Source organism: Saccoglossus kowalevskii, chromosome 1 (assembly GCF_978046115.1).
Source record: "Saccoglossus kowalevskii chromosome 1, keSacKowa6.1, whole genome shotgun sequence".
Lineage (NCBI taxonomy): Eukaryota > Metazoa > Hemichordata > Enteropneusta > Harrimaniidae > Saccoglossus > Saccoglossus kowalevskii.
The window spans coordinates 18,237,587-18,261,737 of record NC_140641.1 but is presented as its reverse complement, the minus strand read 5'-3'; the positions used below and the strand labels follow the sequence as shown (position 1 = coordinate 18,261,737).

General features: G+C 34.4%; 2 protein-coding genes across 2 annotated transcripts; one reads left to right on the top strand and one right to left on the bottom strand.

The window, feature by feature from the left end:
* Positions 1-313: 313 nt before the first annotated feature.
* On the bottom strand, positions 314-14,244 carry LOC100376143 (transmembrane protein 41B-like). Its single transcript, XM_002741664.4, has 7 exons — positions 14,065-14,244; positions 7,088-7,220; positions 6,213-6,341; positions 4,747-4,840; positions 3,665-3,769; positions 1,766-1,904; positions 314-501 (listed from the first exon to the last, which is right to left on the bottom strand). The coding sequence occupies exons 1-7, from the start codon at positions 14,231-14,233 to the stop codon at positions 332-334; spliced, it is 939 nt and encodes a 312-aa protein (XP_002741710.1). The 5' UTR covers positions 14,234-14,244; the 3' UTR covers positions 314-331.
* Positions 14,245-14,461: 217 nt separating this feature from the next.
* LOC100375554 (polyglutamylase complex subunit TTLL1) lies at positions 14,462-23,443 on the top strand. Its single transcript, XM_002741660.4, has 13 exons — positions 14,462-14,723; positions 15,107-15,172; positions 16,018-16,160; positions 16,426-16,530; positions 17,211-17,286; positions 18,116-18,250; positions 18,565-18,673; positions 19,265-19,345; positions 19,780-19,842; positions 20,647-20,733; positions 20,875-20,984; positions 21,753-21,806; positions 22,688-23,443. The coding sequence occupies exons 1-13, from the start codon at positions 14,611-14,613 to the stop codon at positions 22,809-22,811; spliced, it is 1,266 nt and encodes a 421-aa protein (XP_002741706.1). The 5' UTR covers positions 14,462-14,610; the 3' UTR covers positions 22,812-23,443.
* The last annotated feature ends 708 nt before the right edge of the window (positions 23,444-24,151 follow it).

The window sequence follows — 24,151 nt, the reverse complement described above, 5'->3', positions numbered from 1 at the left end:
ATCAAAAACTGATGTATGGTTCTTGAGATATCAGTGGAACAGACGGAGGGACACACACACACACACACTAACCGCAAAGACTCCCATTTTGTGCTTCGCACATGGGAGTCAAAAATGCTTTCAAAAAGCAACTTTAAATAATCACTACTGGAGGCTGCTAGATATAAGAGTTGCTGATGCAAAAATGTGGCTAACATATGGCCGTGGTTAGAACGGGCACTAAAATAAGTTACTCCTGAGATTATTAGAACCAAACCCTTCCACTTAATGGGGGAAATCCACTGATATTTAAAATAACATTGACAGCGCAGTGTTCATAGACTTCTTGCATTTATTCAAACTTCTTCTTTAGTTTCTGTTTAAATAACACAGGTACCAAAGACAGTGCAGCCAACACAGCAAGAATAATGACTGATTTCCATGACACTGCATCGCTGGCTGTCATCAATTGATGTAATGTTGTACCAGCTTGTATTGCTACAAATGACGGGGGAGCCACACCTACAGTAAATAGAAAGACAAACAAGTTTATTAGTGTACTTGAGATATTAACTGAATGGAAAAATACAGAGCAAAACTTTCCCAACTCAAGGTGTGTTTATGAAGTACTGTAAAATCTGTATTAGAAGCCGCGGCTTCTATTAAAATGGTACAATGCAACAGAGGGGATGCGGCTTCTATTAAAATGGTACAATGCAACAGAGGGGATGCGGCTTCTATTAAAATGGTACAATGCAACAGAGGGGATGCGGCTTCTATTAAAATGGTTAAGTATAAATTATATTTGTATGAAATAAAAAAAAAAATACAGACGGAAATTTGTGAAAGTCTTTGAAAAGTACCATCTATCAGGGCAGCAATCATCGCAAAAATCATCATTTCATTCTGTCATTGTATGTGTTGTGAGTTGCATTGATCATGGAACATCCAATGAACAGACTGACATGAACTAACAGCAGTAATGACTACCACTGGAGAAGGTTTGGTGAAAACTATTGAATGTAAAACAAGTCATTGAAAATGACACAGTCCCCGTTAAGTTCTCTTTGTGCTCGTCATATTAAAGCGGAGGGGTTGTCGCGAGCGTGTCCTTGAAACTTGAGTTCCAAGTGGCGTATACAACAGATTGTTTATTTACATCAAAACACGTGTTTCGTGTCATAGTAATATGGCCAAAATAAAAACAGCCGTTATTCAGCCATCTTTGATCTGATTATGAAACACACTGATATGTATGATGTATGTGCCAAATATGAATGAAAATGGTACATAAATTGTGGAAATATAGTAGTAAGGCCAAAAAGTCAGATGGCTGTCAATCGGCCATCCTTGACCAGATTTTGAAACAAATTGTCATGGATATGCATCCTAACATGTATAAAGTACATGTATGTGCCAAATTTGAATGAAAACTGACAGCACGTCCAAGATACCGCATAAAAAAACAAAAACAAGATGCCTGCCAGTCAGCCATCTTTGATCCAATTGTGAAATAAATCATCATGGACATGTATCCTAACATGTATAATCTATGTACCAAGTTTGAATGAAAACTGACAAAGCATGTCCAAAATACAACATTTTGAATCGAATCGCTAAACCACTGCATGTACTAGGCACATGCAAAGAATGAACGGAATCGGTCCAAGGGACTCTGAGATATGACTCCGCACGGACGGAGATCGAATTATAAGTCCCCATTTTCGGACTTCGTCCGAACGGGGACTAATAACTAAACTCACTTCAAACAAATAATAGTACTTACCAAGAAATGTGCCAAAGAAAAATGGACTAAGTGGTACATTTATAACAGGTGATGTAATATTAATAAACCAGTTTGGTAAAAATGGAGTTATCCTTAAAAATATGATATAATTTAATAAATGATCTCGATGTCTCCCCACCTGAAATAATTATAATATTGAACATAAGTTAATGTCAATGTGGTTGTAAGAAATTAACACAATGGATGAAATAAACTATAATTTCCACTTTCAGACAATCATAAAGTGCACATAAAATGTTTTTAAAAAGGAAGGTTCCTGCTTTCTTTGGAATTATCGTATGCTGAAACAACCACAAAACATTTTCGAAATTAATGTTATACAAACATTATACCGGTAAGATGGTTAGTCTGAATCTAGCAATCTGATTGGCTGAAACAAAGTTTTATATCTGGTACTGAAACTAAATAAAGTAGCTCAAATATCTAACTGAATCATAATTGCATGACTGTGGGCAATGTTTACAGTGATTGTGGGTGTAAGATCAAAATAGGGAAACTTGGTATAAGTACTTATACGAAATAACATCTATTTGGTAAATCAGCATAAATGCAAGGACAACTAAAATTATTGTGTGTTTTTATTTTATTTGCTTTGTATTTTTTATGTTCTGGAGATATAACCCATTGCAACTTTTAAGAGTTGATTTTATGGAAACGTGTAAAAGTCAGAGGGTCACTAACGACATTATCAAATGAACAGCATTGATATCATACTTTATAAATATGCAAGTATCTGATCTACAAGGACTGTTATTCTGTGAAAAAAGGGGTAGACTGTCTCCCAGAAACTGACAATTTCATGAACAGTGAATGGTAACAAAATCTACAAGATATCCTGCAACCAATTTATTCAAGATCCTATAATATGAGAAACATCTTCAACTTAGTACGCAAATTAAATGCATTGTCTTTAGTGTGTCACTAATTCAGTCTGGTTATGTAAATGTATGATAGAATGTTTACTTGTAACTAAAGCTTCGAAAATATTAAAACTTAAATTTCGTACCAAACGCAACATGCACAGTAAAGTGATAAGTAAAGAGTTCACCAAGGCCCCTCACTCCTAACTCCTTAATGTAATTGTGTATGCCCCTCAAGATAAATATACTGTAGAATACTTTATTTTCGCTTGGAATTTATTTTCGCTAGGGATGATTACATGAAAATAAAATCCAGCGAATGTACTTTTTTTCCTATATTTCACATTAAACTCATAAAAAAAATAGTGAAAATAAATTCCATACAAAACGCCCAAAAAGCCTTTTCAGCGAAAATTAATTCCAGCGAAAATAAAGTATTCCACAGTACATGTCTTGAAGAGGGGTATAAATAATTTAAATGGAGGGGAAAGGTCGGGATTTGAGTTATGGGTGAGAGGGCCCTAAGAAGCTCTCAACAATTAAGACGCAATATAACAAACAAAATTGGTTTTTAAAATTTATTTTGGTCTTGTTTTCCTGGTTTACCATTTATCATCACACACACACGATCAATTCTGAAGTTGATGCTAGTTAGATGATAAGACAGTTGTTGCAGTTTGGCAATTTAGCAACAGCGCCCTCAACATCAAGTACGTTACCAGGCAAAATTGTATTTCTGCTAATTACACAAAAATAAAATCACATAAACAGTTATAATAGTATAATTTTTTGCTTCATGGGCAATATACCATCTTCCAACTATACATACATACATACATACATACATATACAGGCAAAGCTCTGAAGTTTGTTGCTTACATATGCTTGTTTTTATTTTTTTATGGAAAATTAATATGTGGTCTCAGACTTAGAGTGGAGATCTGCACGCTATAAACACTATACACCCATATTATGCAACTTAGTTGTAGCATGGTTTGACAATATGTGCAATACTTACAGTAGCTGCCCATTCCGCTACTTTCTCAGGGATGTATTTTTGTACAAGATTTCTACCAGCTAAATAAAATAAAAGGTAACAGTTGGTAGCACCAATAGCTGAGCACTGTCAAATAAAAATGAAAATAAAATTACATTTAAAGAAAGGAAAGTTGATGTCCATTACGAATAGGCGATTCTTCATTCACTACAATACCTTGCTGATTGTGTGAATGGTACGGACTGAATGCCTGCTGCAAAAATCGGATGATTTGATTTTGAATCTTCTAGAGGGGAGTATTGCGTTAAGTATAACCGGGAAGGTCGTCACCTGCGGACGTGCACGAATTGAGTCCCAAGCGACGATAAAAACACATGCTAAAATGCAAAGGCTCATGGATAGATGCTTGTTTGTAAACAATGACACGCTATGGCCATTTGATGCATGCACAGGTGATGACTCCCCTGCTTCAAGATATCTTTTATCATCAAAACTGACTATCATCAAATGTGTATAGTACATTAATAAGCGTGGACACAGTCTCTCAACAACTTGTTGAGGGACTGTGTTCCAAAATACATTGTACATGTACTTTTGTGTTTGTCAAATTCCATGTGCTGTTTTGTCATCACTACAACGCATAATGCAGGATCTTGTGGTGAACGAAAAATGGTCTATTATTTAATATTTCTATAAATATTTAATGTCCAAATGTAGGAATGTTCAATGAGCAATTAGTTAACAATTAACAACATTTTGTCATATGCCACATAACTATTTTGAGATAATGAATCCAATTATGAAAATGATATTATTTATACAACAGTTTCTATAGTGATAAAACAATCTGATTGGCAGGAATACCTTCATTTTTTTCAATTTACAACCATTATTTTTTTGGTCAAAAAATGGCATGACACCTGTTGTAAGTAGGAATGATGACACAACACTGAAACCGAGGTGGTGTTGCGATGTGCTAAACAAGCCCTTGAATACAACGTATGTAAAATATTTGTCTTGTTTACATGTGAACATGTAAATGAATACACACAGAATAATCGCATGTTTACTTTATTATCAGGAAATACAAAACTTTGACTTACCAAACAGACAAGAAATAAAGCTAAAGGAAATGGGAACAAAAAGCCTGACAAAATACTAAGAAATATAGAGCCAGGAATGGCAAACGTCTGTAAGCTGAGAAAGACCATCAAGGAAAACACGTTGTTATGATTACAAATAGACTTGCTAAATATTTTGGTAATTTTATGCCGAATGATGACAACAATTTATCTTGGCACTTAAAGGGTTTAAAGTTTCTTAGTGTCTGAATTTAAATGAAAATTTTATATTAAAACAAGCAGCCTCTCGGCTGAGATAGCTCCGCTGTTAGCAAGGCACATTTCAATTAAAGAACAGAAGATATCATTAGAATATAAACAATATGTATAGTATGTATAGCAATCGGACTTGCTGTTTTCAACAAGAATTCAAAAATATCACTTTTTACCAAAAAATGACATAAATATTCATCAAAATTAGATAATTGAAGATATCATCACGAAATGAACAAATCTGAGAAAGGTCCACATGTAGTACCCTATATATGTAATATCAAAACAATTAGACTTGTGGTTTTTAACAAGAAGTTGAAAATATCACTTTTTACCAAAAATGACATAAATATTCATCAAAATTAGATAATTGAAGATATCATCATGAAATGAACAAATCTGAGAAAGGTCCACATGTAGTACCCTATATATGTAATATCAAAGCAATTGGACTTGTGGTTTTTAACAAGAAGTTGAAAATATCACTTTTTACCAAAAATTACAAATATTCACCAAAATTAGAGAATTTAAGATATCATCATAAAATGAACAAACCTAAGAGAGGTCTACCCAAGGTACATATACACCAAGTATCAAAGCATTCAGGCTTGTAGTTTTCAAGAAGAAGTCGAAAAAGTAAAACATTGACACGAACACCGACGGACAATCACTCATATGATAAGCTCCTCTCGACAAAGTCAACAGCGGAGCTAAAAAATGATGGATTATTGAGTTATTTTTAGTTATGAACAAAAAGACAAAATGTATTGTGTTGATGCACCTGTAGATTGTATACATTGTATCACTAAAAAAAAAATGACATTGATCATCTTCACAAGTCAAGATTCATTTATTGGGCCTTTGTCTCACCATTATACCATAATTCCTATAAACTATAGCCCTGTATTCACTGTCGACAAAATCAAACACAGTGGTGCAATGGTAAATAGAACACGACGTTAAGCATTGTGATGAGTTTCCATGAGAAATCAAACGCGAAGCTGTTTTTGTCAGTTACGCTATGGTGTATTACAAGACTAGATGTGAGTTGTTGTTACAAGAACGCTGATTGAAGGATCCAGCTCTTTGGCGTGCCAAATTTAAACATTCAATATAACTGACGTCAAATGCAGCGTTTCCTAACATGGACATAGGATGGCCACAAAATGGTTGACTTCAGCGAAACTGTGCGAATTGGGCGATGACTAAACAGTATGCTATACAAAAAAGGATACAATATATAGGTCATGAAATAACCACACAATACTGTCAAGTAGTACTTGTCTTTATATAATGAGAGAACTTGCCCCAAGCCTTTTGCATCATCTATATTTTGTGGTAATTTTATTTTTTCAGCTTCATGTCTGCAATGAAATAAAACATAATATACTTTATGGGTAAATGCCTCCCTCCCTCTAGATTGCGATCATTTTCGTTACCATGCCATTTAAATTAATCAATGGTAAATAAAAATTTATCTAGGTCGCCAGTTGGCAACCTAAGCAAAGTCTGACTGACCACAATTCTCTCAACAGAAAACAGAATATACACCTTGTCAACTCTTGGTGGCACACTTCTATGCATTTTACTATAAGCCATATTTAATTATTGTTATGAACAGGCATACAATAATTGCTGCATATTTCAAATCAGAGTGATAAACTCTGTAGTAGAATAATTGATTGATTGAAAATGTATCTCATCTTGTCAGTGAATCAGTGTCGGGCGATAATAATACAAAGAGCATTGCATCTGAAATATCAAGATGTTAACATGTTTCTTGTAGAACAATCGGGGTCCCTTTCCAATTACAATTTTATATGCAATTTGCCTCTAATAGTATTGGTCAATTTGCAATTTGGAAAAAAACAGATCAGAAAATAATCAATATATTTGTTACTATGAAATGTACCCCAGCAAAAAGATTGTTTAATTATAAATTAAGTAATTGCAATATCTAAATATTCTCCCATTTTATTTTGCTCAGTTTGATTTCAAATCTGCGTCTGGACATATAGTTGAGGTCACATGATCTTAAGTATCAATTCATGTCTAAACTGCATCATGTACACACAGCGAGTGACACAATTAAAATACTCAGTAAACTTACGATTCTAATTTAGGAAAGCTCCAGTACACTCCACTCATAATAACCACAGCTGATAGAAATATCAAAGCCAGCAGAATAAATGATCTAGTGGAACCTTCGTCTTTGTATTCATAGTTATTACACTGCTTTTCATCTGAAAAACAAAACAACAAACTTCAATTACCAAATGCTAATTATTTTTATTTATAAGATACTGTAAAATGACTAATTTTCACTGGGTTTAAATTTCACTGATTTACCATTTCAGGCATATTCAGTGGGGTTTAAATTCACGGTTTTATCATTTAGATAATGTGTTTTATGCTAAATTTTACATATTCACTGGGTTTTAATTTAGCGCATTTTCCAGTCAGCGAAATAAGCCAAATTAAAACCCAGTGAATAATTAACCATTTTACAGTATAGCAAAAATCTATATATATATTAAATTACAAGTAACGATACAATGTATTTTTAAAGCAAAGAAACTTTTAAAAAATACCTAATGTACATGTACTGTAATAATAATAATTTAAATTATTCTTACATACACCATTCATAATTATTATACACCTATGTGTAAAAAAAAACCACAAGGAGCTGTTGGATACATAGATGAGGGTTTCTGCTAAGTGTAATAGTTTCAGCCATGGTGGCTATTACTACTTTTTCTTACACAACTACTGGGTACCGGTATAACATATTTGATAAATGCTACTACATTATAGACAACATGTATAACTATATTTACATTGCATGTTTTGTAATGGATCTTTAAAAATATAATTTATTTTGACCGTAAACACATTACTTTCATTTATTCAAGTACATGTGCTATTCATAGAGTGGATATATCATGGTACATTTTTCCTGATGTTTCATTTCTGTTGATGATAGTATTTTAAATGGTGACCGATTTCTCATTCTTTGATTTAGCCACTGGTTGAGAAAGAGAAATTATTGGTTATAAACAATTCATCACTGGTGACTGTAAAATGGACAATGGGGAAGCCACTTTAGCCGCTAAAAATAAACCCGGGCTCAATTTTGAAAATTTGGGTCAGGGTCAATATTTAAATTGGTCTAAATTAGTCATGCCTGGACTGAGCCTAATTTCAATCCCCAAATAAGGCTGTCGTAATTACAGTATGATAAAACTGACAGGTGGCCTAAATAATGAGATCTTGATATGAGTGTTTGAAAGTTAACCAAAATTTAATCTTGTTTATTGAACAAACAAAATTTGGACAGGCCTTAGTCATGCCATAGAGGTAAATGTGACACAGGGTTTAGTCATGTTTAGGCTACACCTATTAACTCAGGAATTTTGTAAATGAAAAATTGCGTATATTTAATCATGTGCGTAATATTCCCATTCCAAAGGCTGCCACAGTAGACACTCAGCCTAAGCTAAGCACTGTACTACACACTAAATACCGGTACTGTAAAATGACTAATTTTCATTGGGTTTAAATTTCGCTGATTTACCATTTCAGGCATATTCAATGGGTTTTAAATTCACGATTTATCATTGAGATAATGTGTTCTATGCTAAATTTTACATAGTCACTGGGTTTTAATTTAGCGCATTTTTCAGTCAGCGAAATAAGCTAAATTAAAACCCAGTGAATAATTAACCACTTTACAGTATTAGCCAGGGTCTTGAAAACAGGTTAGATTTAGGATGTACACATAGTTAGCAATTCTGCACATTTTCTCAGCAAAGGCTAAGGTTGTTGACCTCTTTGCACTAAGGAGCTGTATGAGAACACAACTTTTGTTCAATTTACCGGGATATATGTAAACAAATTAATGTTTAGATTACAAAATCAGTAGATACACAGCAACCAGGATGTTAGAAGCATAAAGTTTTATAACCAATAAAATTGAAACTGCCAAGCAAATGCGTAGAGAAGTCAGATCTTGCTACATAGCATACACTCACACTTCAAATGACATGTCTTGTTTAACTCTGTGCTCTAATAATAGATTAAACTATATAAATATAGAGAAAATACTTGATATCACCTGGTCAAAGGTATACAGTATTTCTTAGTATGTATATAAAGCATACATGTATGAGCTTACGTAAATTACAGAGGTGTTTCTATTTGTTAAAATAAGTAATATTTCCAATGATTCAAGTGGGAGGCCCCCCCGAGCGTTGTCACCAGCACACGAGCCGAAATTGAGTCTCAAGCGGCGATAACACCACACGCTAAAAATGCAAAGGCTTGTCATTGGTTAGAAGGATACAATGTACTGACAATCCTTTTTTGTATAGCTTTATTGACATTCACAATCTAAATTGAAGTGTAGAAAACATTATCAATAAAACACTATTCTATTCTATGATAGTCAAAATAAGTTATACATGTATATGCATAGAAGAGAGGAAATCCAGGAGAGGAAGAGGAAGAGGGAGAGGGGGGAACTCGCCTAATTTACATGTATAGTCAAACATGAGTACATTTTGGGGACTTCCAGGTACGAGAAAATGTCTATCAATGTTCAACCCATATAATGTCATTGTGTTACTGTACTATCATGATATGAAACCTTGCCTGGATAAACATAACAATGACAGATCACATTAAAACCATTTATTTATTTACCGTATTACCCCGGGCACGCACCCCTCCATGGGCAAGTGCCCACGCCTGTTTTCACAAAAGTTACATGTTGGGGACATCCTCGGTTAAACGCCCAGGGTGATTTTTAGCCAAGAACGGGGTCAACAATAAAGTTTTATTTGTCAAAAACGAACGCGTTCGATTTATTTAAATAGTGTGTTTGTTACGGTAGTTCTCATTTTGGAGTGTGTGGTAGCCCTGAAAAGGGCCGCTTTGTTTGTGTTTTTACGTAAAAACTCATTGGAACTTAACGACGTAAGATGAACCACGCAGCATGTGGCGCACACGTTCTGCTTTCTCTTCATTCACGATGAATCCAATATTGCAACGATCCATACTTTGGAGAGTGGTTTGAAACACTTAGCTTTGGTTTCAAAACGTAGCATTTCGCTGACTGTGAATCCATAACGGGAGCTAGCACTTTTGAGACATCACGTCGTAAACTTGCAACTTTCTTTTCATCCTTCATCACAGCATGTGGATTATTTTTCTGTCGTTGAAATAAAAACATTTTGCCGACCTGAGGCATGTCGACGATGGGAACTTGTTGCATCATCGTTATTTTTGTAATTTTGTCACGTGTGTGGGTGCGTGAATAAATCATGTTAATGAGGTCGGCCAGAGTTTATTTTCAGTCTGTTATTTATGTATCGCCATTTGGATATGTTTATGTATTCACAATAGTTTGTAAACATTTCACATCAGTAATAAAAGGTTTATTTGTTTCATAACCCTGTCTGCTATTCTTCAGTAATTACGATGCGATGTTACAATACGTGCGTGAACAAAATTATGCTAATGAGGTCATCGCCATCTTGGATTACAAGTGGTAGTTTTTCCCGGCCGTTTCGACTTGCACTGATCACGGTTACCGGTACTAAAAAAGTAACCGTGCATTGATTACAATACTTACCATACTTTGTAGTCAATTTCAGTGAGTAATACAACTTCATTCGCTGACATAAAACAAGTTTTATTCTTGAAATTCGACCCAATGTCTTAGTGTTCCCACAGTTCTTGGCCGAGTGCTCACGTTTATTGAAACCTCGCATAAATCAAGAAATAAGTTCATGTACAAAGTGTACGAAAGCATTCCTTTATTTGACCTTATCATACGATCACAAAAACAAATTTTTAAATTCTTTTTTGGGGTGGTCCTCGGGTAAGCGCCCACTCCCATTTTTTCTCGATTTTGTATGTTCAGGCCCCTGGGCACGTGCCTGGGGTAATACGGTATTTACTTATTGACTCTTACACAATCCCCAGCAGGAAAGGAAATGGTCACAAGGTACAAAAGAAAAAAATAGAAAACAATATGCTAAATAACAAAATACAATCACTAAATTACTAAATAATGTAAAGATAGATATAGTGTGTGAATATACATATATACTACCAGATTAATGTCTAGATTAATCTGATTATGATTTGTTTACATATGTAGTATGAGAAAGATTTTTTTTTCTTCAAAAAAAATGAAATGACAACTGAAAAGGTATGCTGTCCCTGAGGTGACTTCCCATATTTGTTGTAGTCTAGTTACCTCTCAGGGAAAGCAAATAACGAATAAGCACTTGTTGACTAACATAATCAGTATCAAGTAGTAGTATTTTTTCAGCTAACATGAAAAATGTGTGGCAAAAAATAAGAGCAGATTTGGTGTTTTGTGCTGAAACAGCATTAATGGTAAATAATAAATCCCCAAACCAATGATGATGAAGATGTGACTAATTTCATTGGCTGGTATACTACCAGATAGTATTTTAATAATAATAAACAAGAGTTTGGTAGATTATGCTTGAGTGATTAAAATAAATTAAAGTGCCTGTGCAATGCCCACCCTCATGTTTCCACTGAAATGGGCAGTTATTGATTTTTTTGCTGAAAATGATTACTCGTATCCAAGTAAATTTGGGACATTTCTCGTGTTGTAGCCATGCCCACCGATCCTGAAACAGTCGACTGTTACCGGATTTCCGACTCTCGCCGAAAGTGCGCCACCAAATTCCAAAATGTGAGAGGAAGTCATACCCCTGAGCCGTAATAACACTGGTCATTCAGTATACTTTTTAACGATATACATTTTTTAGTCGGCGTTTTTATTCTTTCTTTTTTTGTCTATTTTCTTTCTTTTTTGAGAGAGAGAGAGTTTTTAGATGTTGTGTTGTGGGCAGTTGCAGTGAAACGTATAGTCATAGTGTAAGTATTAACACGTTTCTAATCGATTCGAAGGTGCGACATCAGTGGACGAAAGCCACTTAACCTCAGATTCATTTTTTAGAAAAACTGTCCTCGTCCATGAAAAAAACAACTAGGTTTAAAGAGAAACGCGGACAACATAAACCTGGCGCAACACTTTTGAAAGAAATAGATTTAAGACCATGATCACCGATGCGGATTTCAGAAGAGAGAGAGACGTCCGGCAAGTGTTTCAAGTCAGTTGACTTTTTTTGCGATCCTGATTATTGTTTTATAGAGACCATTTAGTCCCTGTTAAGTAAAAGGTAGCAATAATTTTGACAGTGACACGAAAACGAAGCGTCGGACAAACAGGAAATTACACAGCCCTTACACACGGCTAATTGTTTTAATTTTCGAAGGCTAAAAGTTTCTGAATTGTTTGGTGATTGGTGTTGAATGTCGAATTCACACCTCTGTTCTTTTTTTACCTCCATGCTTGCAGCTTGATCTGCGTAATAATTCGGGCTTGGTCAATGTGTTTCCACCAAATAAAGTTTTAATATGATGTTATAATTATGACAATCACGCCATGGATCACGCTAACTCGAATTTATCTGTATGTGTGTCGATTTCGATTATTTTTGTTATCCAATCAAACACCGCTTTTAACGCACTTGCCCTAGTCGTGACCCGAGGCGTTCACCTATTTCAACCTATTTTATTTCCACGCGGCTGTCATTTATTTAGTAACTATGATTTGTCGTTTTTTAAATTATTTTATAGTGATCACCATGGTCTAATGTTTAGAATGTCAATTTATGTTCTCTTTTATTTTAATTTTGAAAGTTTTACTCAGACGATCGATGAAATAAAACAGTGTAGTGACGTGCCTAGTAACCTGCTAAATAACGAAATAATTCCGACATCAAATTCTATTTTGTCCAGCGACAGTGTACAAACGTGCGCCGCTGACAATCACGGTAACCAGCTACACCAGAACGAACATATTTCGCATCTAACTCAACTCCATGCAACAAAAATTGATACTATGTGTTCATTATGGTCCATTCCTCCTTGATGAACAAGTACATAAGTGAAAATTTAGTCAAAGACGAGAAAACTGCAGAAGAAATGCCTTATTTACGCGTATCGGCAATGCAAGCTGCCATGCGACTTCCCCTTCTGACGTCACAAGGGGAATTTCTGTATGCAAATACGAAGCTAATGAGGAGCCTCGTTTTAAAATACACAAAAATAAAGTTGCCGTAGATTAAGTTTAAAACACATTTTTTCACTTAAAAAAAATAATTCATGACTAGAAACATAAAAAAATAATAATATTTATGTATCAATGGATAATTTTCAGCGTGAAAATAGCAGCCATTTCACAGGCACTTTAATGATATTGGTATATGGAGTAATAGCCCTGAGTACAGTCCTGTAGGTTGGCCTTCTTCCGCTGATCATTCGGGGACCGAATGCTCAGCGGAAGAAGGCCAACCTACAGGACTGTACTCAGGGCTAATGGAGTAACTACATGCGTGATGATTTTTTTTCTTTTGTATTCACTGCTGTATTGGTCCCACCATTTAACATACACAAGCATACATGTGATCAAGTCAGCCATCATTGAATTATGTACTAACAAAATTGCAGGAAGTATACATCATGATGAATATTTAAAGGAAAGACCTTCCAGTGTACCCCCACCTTTAATCTTAACTCTAACCCCTATCCTGTATTGTCCCTCAAAAAATTGCGTATGCCCCTCTTGAGAATTAGGGGGCTAGAGGGTTAGGGGTGGGGGACATAGGAAAGTCTTTCCTTGTATTATTATTGACTTGATTATATTTAGTAAACAAACTACAAATGACGGCAAGGACCATGGACCTATTATAGTACCGGTAGGTCCATGCTGGGACAAAAGCGGGTCAACAGCTTGTAATCACATGGCCGACTTTAACCGGCGTCCTTCAACCAGGAAAGGCTGATCACACGTTTATTATTAGTACTCGTAGTGATCGCGTGACGCAAATACCGGCTATTCAATATGGCCCTTATACCAGTACATAACATTAACATAGAAGGTGATGTAATCATAGCTATTAAACTGTAAGCATATATTTTTGTCGACATATCGATATCAATATGAAAATCAATTATTGAAAATAAAGCGAACTTTACCGTGATCGGCGTCAATATTCCCTCTCTTCCGAAGATTTACACTTGGTGCGTCCATTCGTCGTGGCCACGCAGGTAACGGTGGCCGTTTTAAGTTTTCTACGTTACAACCAGCAAAGAAACGGTGAAATTCTGACGTGTGGTTCGAATCAGTTCCGGTTGAAAATGACATCGTGCGATGATTCTTTTGCTACCCGGCGAACACGTAATTGGTAGACGCACGTTCGTATACACTAAACATTACTAAAGATAACACACGTACACTGCTCAATAGATATTGTAATGAATGACAAAAAACGATATCATAGTTATATTTATAATGCGTATCACCCAGAAAACATAAAAATACCAAATAGTCGAATACACGACCCACAAATACGTTGTTTTATTCCGTATTCGGAAGTATGAAAGATGGCGCTCTGCTTGTACAACATAGCAACAAATATTTTTGACAGGTGTTTTGCCGATATTAGTTAATCGAAGCGGATAGTTTTTTCAATATATTCCCTCGATCTACAGTTAGATTCTGATGCAACTTAAAAAAACACCATGTCACAGAAAGTTCGCTGGGCATGTGATCTCGACAAATCAGTTCTCCTTGGGAATTTTGAAAAGCGAGGTTGGGTGCAAGCGTCCCCCGATGAAGACTGGAATTTCTATTGGTAAGTGGACTTTCGGACGGACGGACTCCCCTCTGTTCTGTACCCCATCACAAACGTATTCTAACCATATTATAGGCCCACAATTTTATTACAAATTACCCTTTGTGAAAAACTATAGTCATCGAGCGTGGCATACATGATTTTCGGGAGGGTTAGGGTTAGGATTTGGGCAAAGGTTAGGGGGGGGGGATTACAGGAAGAATTCCTTCCCTCAACCAAGATAATAAATTTTTATTTCACCAGATGTAATCTTGACATTTTTATTCATTTTTTCATTCACATGTACCACACATAATCTTTAATGGTCACAACTGACACAAGTAATAAGGATATTAATATTCAGATTCAACCAATCATGTAACAAACGATATTTATATTTTCAGGAGCAGCGTCCAGACAACACGTAATATTTTCAGTGTAGAGACAGGTTATCGGCTTCAAGATGATCAGTAAGTTATTTTACCGGCACAATATTAGTGTTAATTAAAGAGCGGTAGTCGTCTTGCTGCGCATGTGCGACATTTGTGTTGATAAACATTGACTTTCCTACAATCCAATGTGCTCTTCAAATGGAAAACACAAGTATGAGGTTTGACCTGAGCGCGACATGCACTGATTACCACCGATGACTCCTTCGATACCTTCCAATCACGTACAAATTCCACAATTAAAGCTTGGAATCGTCTCAGTTTGTACTCGTTGATCTGTGCAACAGTCAAAGTCACCATCTTTGTTTATATGAGACCCATATATTTTGCGCATGCGTGGCGCGACGACTACCACCCTTTAAATATGTAGCATTATCTGATCAATTTATCAGTAGTCACGATCACAAGTTATGCATGTTGGAACTTGATGCTCAGCAGCTAATTTACTTTTTTATTTGGAAAATCTAAAATCCCAGTATGCAACACTATTCCAAATACTGCTTCAGAAGATGTTCAACAGAACTAAGCTAGGAAGTAAGCTAGGAAGTATGAAAAGTTACTGTAAAAAATCTAACAGTTTACGGTCTCTATTTGCACTCTCAGTTCATTTTGAACAAATATTAATTATTGATTTTATTCTTTTAATTTGTGATGCTCTAAAAATTATTTAAAAATGTATTATTATCATGAGAATTTAAAAAAAAAATTTTAAAACTTGGCATACATTGATTTATGTGACATGCTTAGCAATTCCATGGAGCTCTGTAAAGTAAAGGCATCTAATTTCCTGGTCAGCAATTCTCTGAATATATATAACTATTCTGCAGGGCACCAAAGCAACATGTATATAAATATTTTTCTTTTAGAATTATCAACCATTACCCAAATCATTATGAACTGACACGGAAAGATTTAATGGTAAAAAATATCAAGAGATATCGTAAAGATTTGGAAAAAGAAGGCAGTCCTCTAGCAGAGAAAGATGAAACTGGAAAATACATCCACTTAGGTGAGTTAGGATTTTTAGGACCAGTTTTAGATATATCGATCAAGTATTATAATCAGAATCAATACAGCTTCAAAAGGCCATGAATATTTTTGTTGAACACTTGTTCTTTTTACATGAAAATATTTTACTGAAATAAATGTTTGAGGGATTAGCAAAAAAGTTGAGCCCTGCCCCAGATTTAATCTTCCAGAACTGTGACCAGATGTTGACAGATTCTTGATCATTTCTTATTTGCTCACATCAATCATCATGCATTCAATTACAGATTTTCTTCCGGTAACATTTTTACTGCCAGCTGACTACAATTTATTTGTGGAAGAATTCCGAAAAAACCCATCCAGTACATGGATAATGAAACCTACTGGCAAAGGTAAGCATCGATGTGTTCTTGATAGATCTGGATCTCTCTTTTCAGTTATCATAATTAGTTGTCTCAATGAAGGACTGTGACTAATTTGCATATGAATGAAAGCATAGTTTGTTTGGACAATTGAATTTGAAAAGTGTATGTGAGAGTAAAATTTATAAAAAACAAAAACAATATTTAGATCCATTACCACTACCAAAACGATATGTAACATTTTTGTTATAGTTTCTATTTACTTTGCCAGTAATGGCATCGTCCCTGTATGCAGGCCTCAGTTACTAAAACTGTCAAAACTATAAAAAACAAATTACCCCCCCCCCCTCCTTAACGAAGCAAATTTTCAGTAGACATTGTGTGAACGTTTACAATGACACTGTCACTATGTAAATATATAGTATTAGACTGGTAACAGTACGATACATTATCATGAAAACATATTGCATAACATTTTACTTTATTTGCTCTATTAGAAGCATGTACATTAAAGGTGTTTCTGTGGGGAAACTAAGTCATATTTTAATAATTCAGTATACAACACATGTAATTTTTCATATGCGCTTCTATTGAATGACACACAAATAGAGCAAATACAGTGTATGCATGTTGTGTACATAATTGTCAGTGTTTGATAACATACCAGATAATGTTGAAAATCATGACTCTTGCTTCCTTTCTCTTTCTAGCTAGAGGAATCGGTATATTTCTTATTAACAGGTTGTCTCAACTTAAGAAATGGTCTAGAGACAGTCGAACATCCACGTAAGTATCTAGACATCTACCTACATTTTTTTTTGTATTATATGTTTACAGGGCTTTGAGATAGAAAGTTACATTCCTATACTAATACTATTGTTATACATTTACATTGTCAACAAAAATGTTTTTTATTTTACAAGTTTATCATATTATTTCAGGAATCCTAAATATTATATTCACAGATAGTGATAGCTAAAAATGTCACTAATATTTTTCCAATATGACACTATGGTGTCCTCTCATATGGAGTTCTGAGAAGTAGTTATCACAATGAAATAACACTGTCACAGTGTAAGGCGTGCTTACTGGACAGGGGGTTCTTTCACTGCTAGAATGGGGTAGACAAGACAATAGTACTGGAAATGAAATACACATGCACCAAAATATCAAGTTAAAGCTCATGGCTTCAATACCTCTCAAAATAATTACAAGAAACAAAGCACATAAAAACACAATGAATAAATTCACTAAAATAGGGGATTGCCTAGGGAAGTGTGCATCGGTGATAACTCACGGTTCCAGGACGTGGAAATGGATGACAGTCAATGGCTTCTGCAACACAACGATCAAGAAATTACAGGAGTGTTTCCTGCAGAGGAACGCTGTTATTCTGGAGGGCACAGCAGGTAGCAGGAGATCCATCATCTCACCACTATAATATGTTTACATCGAGTCATAAATCTGTTTGTCTTAATGATGGCATAGTTTGGGAATACATGTACCAGGTGTTACACTGTTACTTTAATCAATACAGTAATTGTATTGAACTGTTTATTCATTTTATTAATTCACTATGTTTATTCACTTGAATATATTTGATTCACTTTCACAGATTTGCGGCACCCTCAGCCAAGGATGCCTACGTCATATCCAAATATATTGACAATCCCTTACTTATTGGAGGAAAGAAATTTGACTTGAGATTGTATGTTCTTGTGACATCATACAGACCATTAAAGTGCTATATGTAAGTTGACTCAATGATGATGGTGGTAGTCACTGTGACAAACTATTCTGCAATACTGTGGAATACTTTATTTTTGCTGTATTCTACAGTAGTTGTATGCTGGAAGCTTAAATACCCTTTCTCTCCTTTCAGACCATCACTTTAATAAAGTATTCTATATGAGCGCCCTCAGTATCAGTTATTAAAAATGTTTTTGTTTTTATAAATTATACCTCCCATTGACATTTTGGTAGATGATGTGGTTAGCTACTCGTGGCCAAGTAACCAGAAAGTTGTTAAAATCTTGTATTCAATTATAATTTGTTTTTTCACAGATATAAATTAGGTTTTTGTCGGTTTTGTACTGTGAAATATACTCCAAATACAACTGAGTTGGACAATATGTTTGTACATTTAACAAATGTATCCATTCAAAAGCATGGGGTAAGTATTGCTGTAATGTCCATATGTACATTATCCTAATTTCTTTGTAACATGAGTACATGTACAACTACAAGCAGTTCTGTAATAAATCATGGTTACTATTTATAATTTATACATAGTAACCATGATTTATTACAGAACTATAAACCACAAGTGGGGTAGTGCAATTGAAATTTAGTTCGCGGTGATACAAATACATACAACATTTTTTTTGGTAAATTAGATAATAGGTAGGAAATGAATTGCGGAAATAGATTATCCAAATGTTTGTGATTTACATAAAAAGACAAGTATTATATTTTCAAAGCCGGGGCAGTAGGTTGTAGCACAAAAATCTGAAAATGTTATTAAATAGGCATTTTGTTTTTTCGTAAAAGTAGATTAAGGTTTATCCAAGATGTATTACCCCATATTTTTATACAATGTTATATATGGAAGGATTAGTGTGTTATGTTATTATTATGTATTCATAATTATGTTAATGGCTATAATTTATCACATTTGTACCATGGTTGTCATATTTTAGAACACTCAACCACTGTAGGCAAGTTAGACACTCTGTATAATAATGCCACTTTGTTGTTATTATAGGAAGAATATAACCCAAATCACGGCGGCAAATGGACAGTTCATAATCTTAAAATTTATCTTGAAGGAACACGAGGAAAAGATGTGAGTTTATGATAAATTTTTGTGGGCTCTGGTGCAGAATGGAGATATTATCAGCATTGTGTGAAATTTTCCAGCTTTGGATCGGCTACAAGAAACATTGTACCTGATCTGACCTGACATGTGGCTTAATGATTAGCAAGTCTGCCAAACATCATAGAGATTGTGGGTTTGAATCCCATGGTTGGGTACCCACTCAGCAGTGAAAAAAATGTACATTCTGCTCATTTAACAGAAATGATAGTATGAGTGGGTGTTGAGCATCTGATAATGGCTAAATAAAAAAAATTGATTATTGAGACATCACATGCTGACACAAGTCACGATTACATTACATATATAACCTAAACACTGATATTAGTGGTCTATTTGATTAGTATGTTTTACACTAGAGGATTAACCCATTCATTAATTTTATCTGTTTACTTTATCTCTAGGTAACTGACAAATTATTTGATGAAATGTATTGGCAGATAGTACACTCTCTCAAAGCAGTATCTGTGAGTTCCCTTTCTCTTTACACTGGTATTACTGGGTAAATGGGAAGTCAAAGCAAACCACATCATGCTACCAGATGGAAATTATTATGATGTCATACTTTACCCATAATCCTTTGCTGAATAATCAAGATGATGGACTACATAACAGTGATGAAATGTTGAATATCTAGAAAATGAAAAATAATATAAAAAGCTCTTTCATCTGGGAGCATTTTGTTGTTTGCCTTGACTTTTTTTTAAGCAGATCAGGTATATGATAAAAATGAAACTACAATATGATGACATCACCTGTTACTATGAAATCAGTCATGGTTCTTAAACTTCCACTATATAACTAGAGATTCCGACTTCAAGTGTGTTTTCATTCTATCTCTCCCCACCTCAATTTGACAACACATGGAATTTGTTTTGTATAGGTTGTTTATACATTTAATTAAGATTTTATCAATTAATTTTTGAAACTGTGAATAAATTGCTCCCACTCCAAAAATACATTCTGTTGGTAAAATCATGCTCCAGAAACAGAGTTCAGATGTAATGGAACATGCCATGAATTATTGTAATGCAGACACAATTACTATAGTACTTTTGATAATAAAAGCTGCAAGCTAATGTGTAAAATATACAAGCTCTCCAGTTCTGTGACCGTGTGATATAGGATTGGTTAAACTTAAGTTTCATAACTATGTTTCCTGCAAAATCCTTGGAACATACAAATATTGCTACTCAATTGAAGATCCACTATATCCCTTGATGTAATATACAAGACATTATTGCCTCTATTGTCGTTTTCCTTTATTACAGGGGGTTATGGCAAATGATAGGCATTGTTTTGAATGTTATGGATATGATATCATTATTGACGACAATTTAAAACCGTGGCTGATAGAGGTAAGATAAGCATCTCAATTTCACAGTTGTCATCAAAGTCAGATGTTCTTTGTTCTCACTCACCACAATATACGTCATACTGAACACAAACTATAACCATGTGACTTGTCAAACAATCCCGTATATTGACATTCCATATAGGTGAACGCGTCACCATCGTTGACATCCACCACAGCTAACGATCGTATTATGAAATACAATCTTATCAACGATATTCTCAACATTGTGTGTCCCAATGGAGAAATACCAGAGTGAGTATTTTTGTCTTGTATTATCTTCTGTCAATTTCCCCTTGATTCGATTTCTACATATAATTTTGTACGTAATACACATTATATGTTATTAAATTATTAAAATCATTGTATCAATTGTAAGGCAATAATATGTATTTTGATTGTCTTGTTAACCGCAAGTGTAGAATAAGAATTCAATTGGAAAATGTGATTTTGGAAACCATTCCACTTCAATATCTATCTATATGACCATGACTATGACTAATATTTGCACCATTTGTATAGTCATACATACATTTTACAAACAGGTGACACTTGTCAAGTTTAGCATGTGCAATATATTTCAATAAAATATTCAGTGGTCTCAAAATTACCATTTTGTCCAAAATGTCTTCTAGCATCATGGGATATTCTAATTATTTGAAATATTTTGGGTGTAAAACAATACTGGTGAATTCTGTTGCAAAAATCAAAAGATTTGATCTTAAACTTGAATTTCTTTTTTTATAGCTCAATGTCAAAATTCTGATCTTTGAGAGGGGAATATTGCATTTAGATACCCTTACATCGTCAAATTGACCCTCATCAAATGTGTACAGCACTTTATTAAATGTGAAAATACTCGCGTTTGTTGACCTTTGTTTGTCCTGCTTTTATGTTCGTTTTCATGCATAATGTGGGATCTTGAAGTGAACGGAAAACAGTCCATTGTCATTTTACTTGTTTTAAGATATTAAAGTGTTGCAAGTAAACAAGTATTTTATTGATACTACTGTTACTTTCCAGTATGAGATGGAATAAAACTCCTCCCAAAGAATGTTATGGGCACTATGACCTTCTGTAAGTACGATGATCGTTTTTTAAAAAGTACCTGTCGGTTTAACGTATCGATCTGTGTAAACATGGACATTGATTCTACCTATCTTATGAATAGTATCTATGGCAACATTAGGTCATAGTGATATAGACTTACATTCAGCAGAATGACACCCTGTCCATTCTTATCGCTGCATGTGCAGGTATTAAGAAAACCACATCTAACACATCATATTGCTTGTATTCTTGGGAGCAGACATCCAGGCATTTTCACTGCCTGGCAACCATCTCAGTGAAAACAAAGGCCAAAAACTCTCAGAAAACGGTACTTTGGAATAGTTGTTCAGAGTCCCCTGAATATTGTAGAAAGATTACCCCTGCATGTGCAACATATAAAAATTTGGTTGTTCAGGAATACTTTAAAATTGTGCCGTTTTCTGTACTTCAGCTGTTTTCACCAACTCTTTGAGCGCCGTGCAGACCCCATAGAAATACATGGTACAGTGGTACGCGTCTTTGCAACGTGGAACGTTCTGTGACGTAGCTCCGCCCTCGAGAATTCTTCAGCTACATCTTGTTTATCTATTGATATACATGTTTATAAACTTGTCACCATAACATTTCAAAAAATTCAGTTCCTCACTGTGGTGCCTCATATCTTGCTAAAATGTTAAAGTAATTAGCCATGCAGTTAATTGGTATTAAAACACAGTCCTGTCATGTCAACTGCAATAAATATACTAGCAAACAAACAAGGTACCCTTATCTTTTTTTGCCAATTTGTGTGACCTGGATACTTTTTTCTATAGATCATGAAAATTGCATCAAGTAATTTGTCCACATTGACATTTGTGGTCTCCTTAGCAAATCACAGATTTATGTAATCTTGTGTTTTATTTGCATAGGTATGATGAAGAATTGGCACAGTCTGAAGTACTTGAACGTGATTCTAAAAGTCGTATTGGTATTGCCACTATGTCTTTAAGATCTAGAGATAGCAGACCAAGACAAACCACAACATGGAAATGAGTTGGCACAGGTCTGTCTGTGTGGGTGTGTGTGGGTGGGTGTGTGTGTGTGTGGGTGGGTGTGTGCACATATAATTAAATTGTTTGTTGGTATTTGCTGTTGTTCAAAACTTTGTGCTTTGAAATACTGTGTTTCTGTTGCTTAAAATGCAAATTGACTAGTGTAAATATATTTCAAGTACAATGTAACAACATTTCAGTTTAACATTCTTAGGCATCAAGCTGTTTCTGACATTTTAACATACCAGTAGTTAATTTGTATCATTCTATTGCCTGTAATAAGCTTACACTGTACTTATTTAACATAACAGAAATAGAAACACGGTATTTAAAATAACAATAGAATAACAACAAAGCTCAAATTAAATATTAGTTATCAAAACCATGTAAACATTTGCTTATGGATGAGTATATGTATATAGATAGATCTCTTTTATATCCAGGCTTAAGTTCCCAAGTTTTGTGTATATTGAATCATACAGTATGAATTAGTGTATCTACACATTGTATTTATCAATGTTCTTTGTACTGTTAATAAAATCATTTTCGTTACTTTGGATAAATTATTTTTTTCAATGCATATTACCGGTATGTATTAGATTGTATGGAAAATAAATCTACTGACACAATTAATCCTTGTCTGGTTATTTTTTTGGGTGGTTCAACAAAGTTTTAGGAATTAGCAGATACTTTGTGACATGTGCAAAATAAAAATGTGTTTTTATTTTACCCTGTTATGGAGTTAATACACATGACTATACAGAAAAAGTAAAACAACACTTTCAATTATAAACATTCAAACAATGTCAAGAGTTACCTTTTTGATATTCAAAAAAATGAAAGAAAATTCAATCCTTTGCCCATGTTAATGTTTTTTACTACATGTACTGTATTAATCTTGAAATCCCATATAAAAAAAGTACTAGGACAGTAATATATCGAAGCAAAATTTGAAGAGTAAAATTACTAGCCAACATTTGGGGGGGGGGGGCATATTTGTCAATTTTTTGTGGCATAAATAATTCATACATGTACCACAGTATGAAAATATGTTTGGATGACTGCACTATTCAACTGGTAGATCTTATAGAACATATTACTGACATCTGTTTCCCATGATCAGTATTATAAATGTATAATTCCTTCCATACACACAAAAATTGAGCTTGGTTGACATTTTATAGCGACTGATCAGATTTCTAAGTCTGAAGATAACTAAATTTCTGAATTATATTATTACAAGACAATTTTAAGTGAAATTTCATCAATGTCTTGAAAAATACACACACATACCAAAAGCATTGAGATCTCGAACTGGTTAATAAAATATTCAAGTTTGAA

Bases quoted from the DNA above. Each gene is read 5' to 3' on its own strand.
- LOC100376143 (XM_002741664.4), bottom strand. From the start codon at position 14,233: ATGTCATTTTCAACCGGAACTGATTCGAACCACACGTCAGAATTTCAC. The intron at 6,342-7,087 runs GTAAGTTTACTG...ATTTCATTGCAG, and splicing joins AGCTTTCCTAAATTAGAATC to ACATGAAGCTGAAAAAATAA. The intron at 4,841-6,212 runs GTATCCTTTTTT...GGTCTTTCTCAG, and splicing joins TATTTCATGACCTATATATT to CTTACAGACGTTTGCCATTC.
- LOC100375554 (XM_002741660.4), top strand. From the start codon at position 14,611: ATGTCACAGAAAGTTCGCTGGGCATGTGATCTCGACAAATCAGTTCTC. The intron at 16,531-17,210 runs GTAAGCATCGAT...TTCTCTTTCTAG, and splicing joins AATGAAACCTACTGGCAAAG to CTAGAGGAATCGGTATATTT. The intron at 18,251-18,564 runs GTAAGTTGACTC...GTTTTTTCACAG, and splicing joins AGACCATTAAAGTGCTATAT to ATATAAATTAGGTTTTTGTC.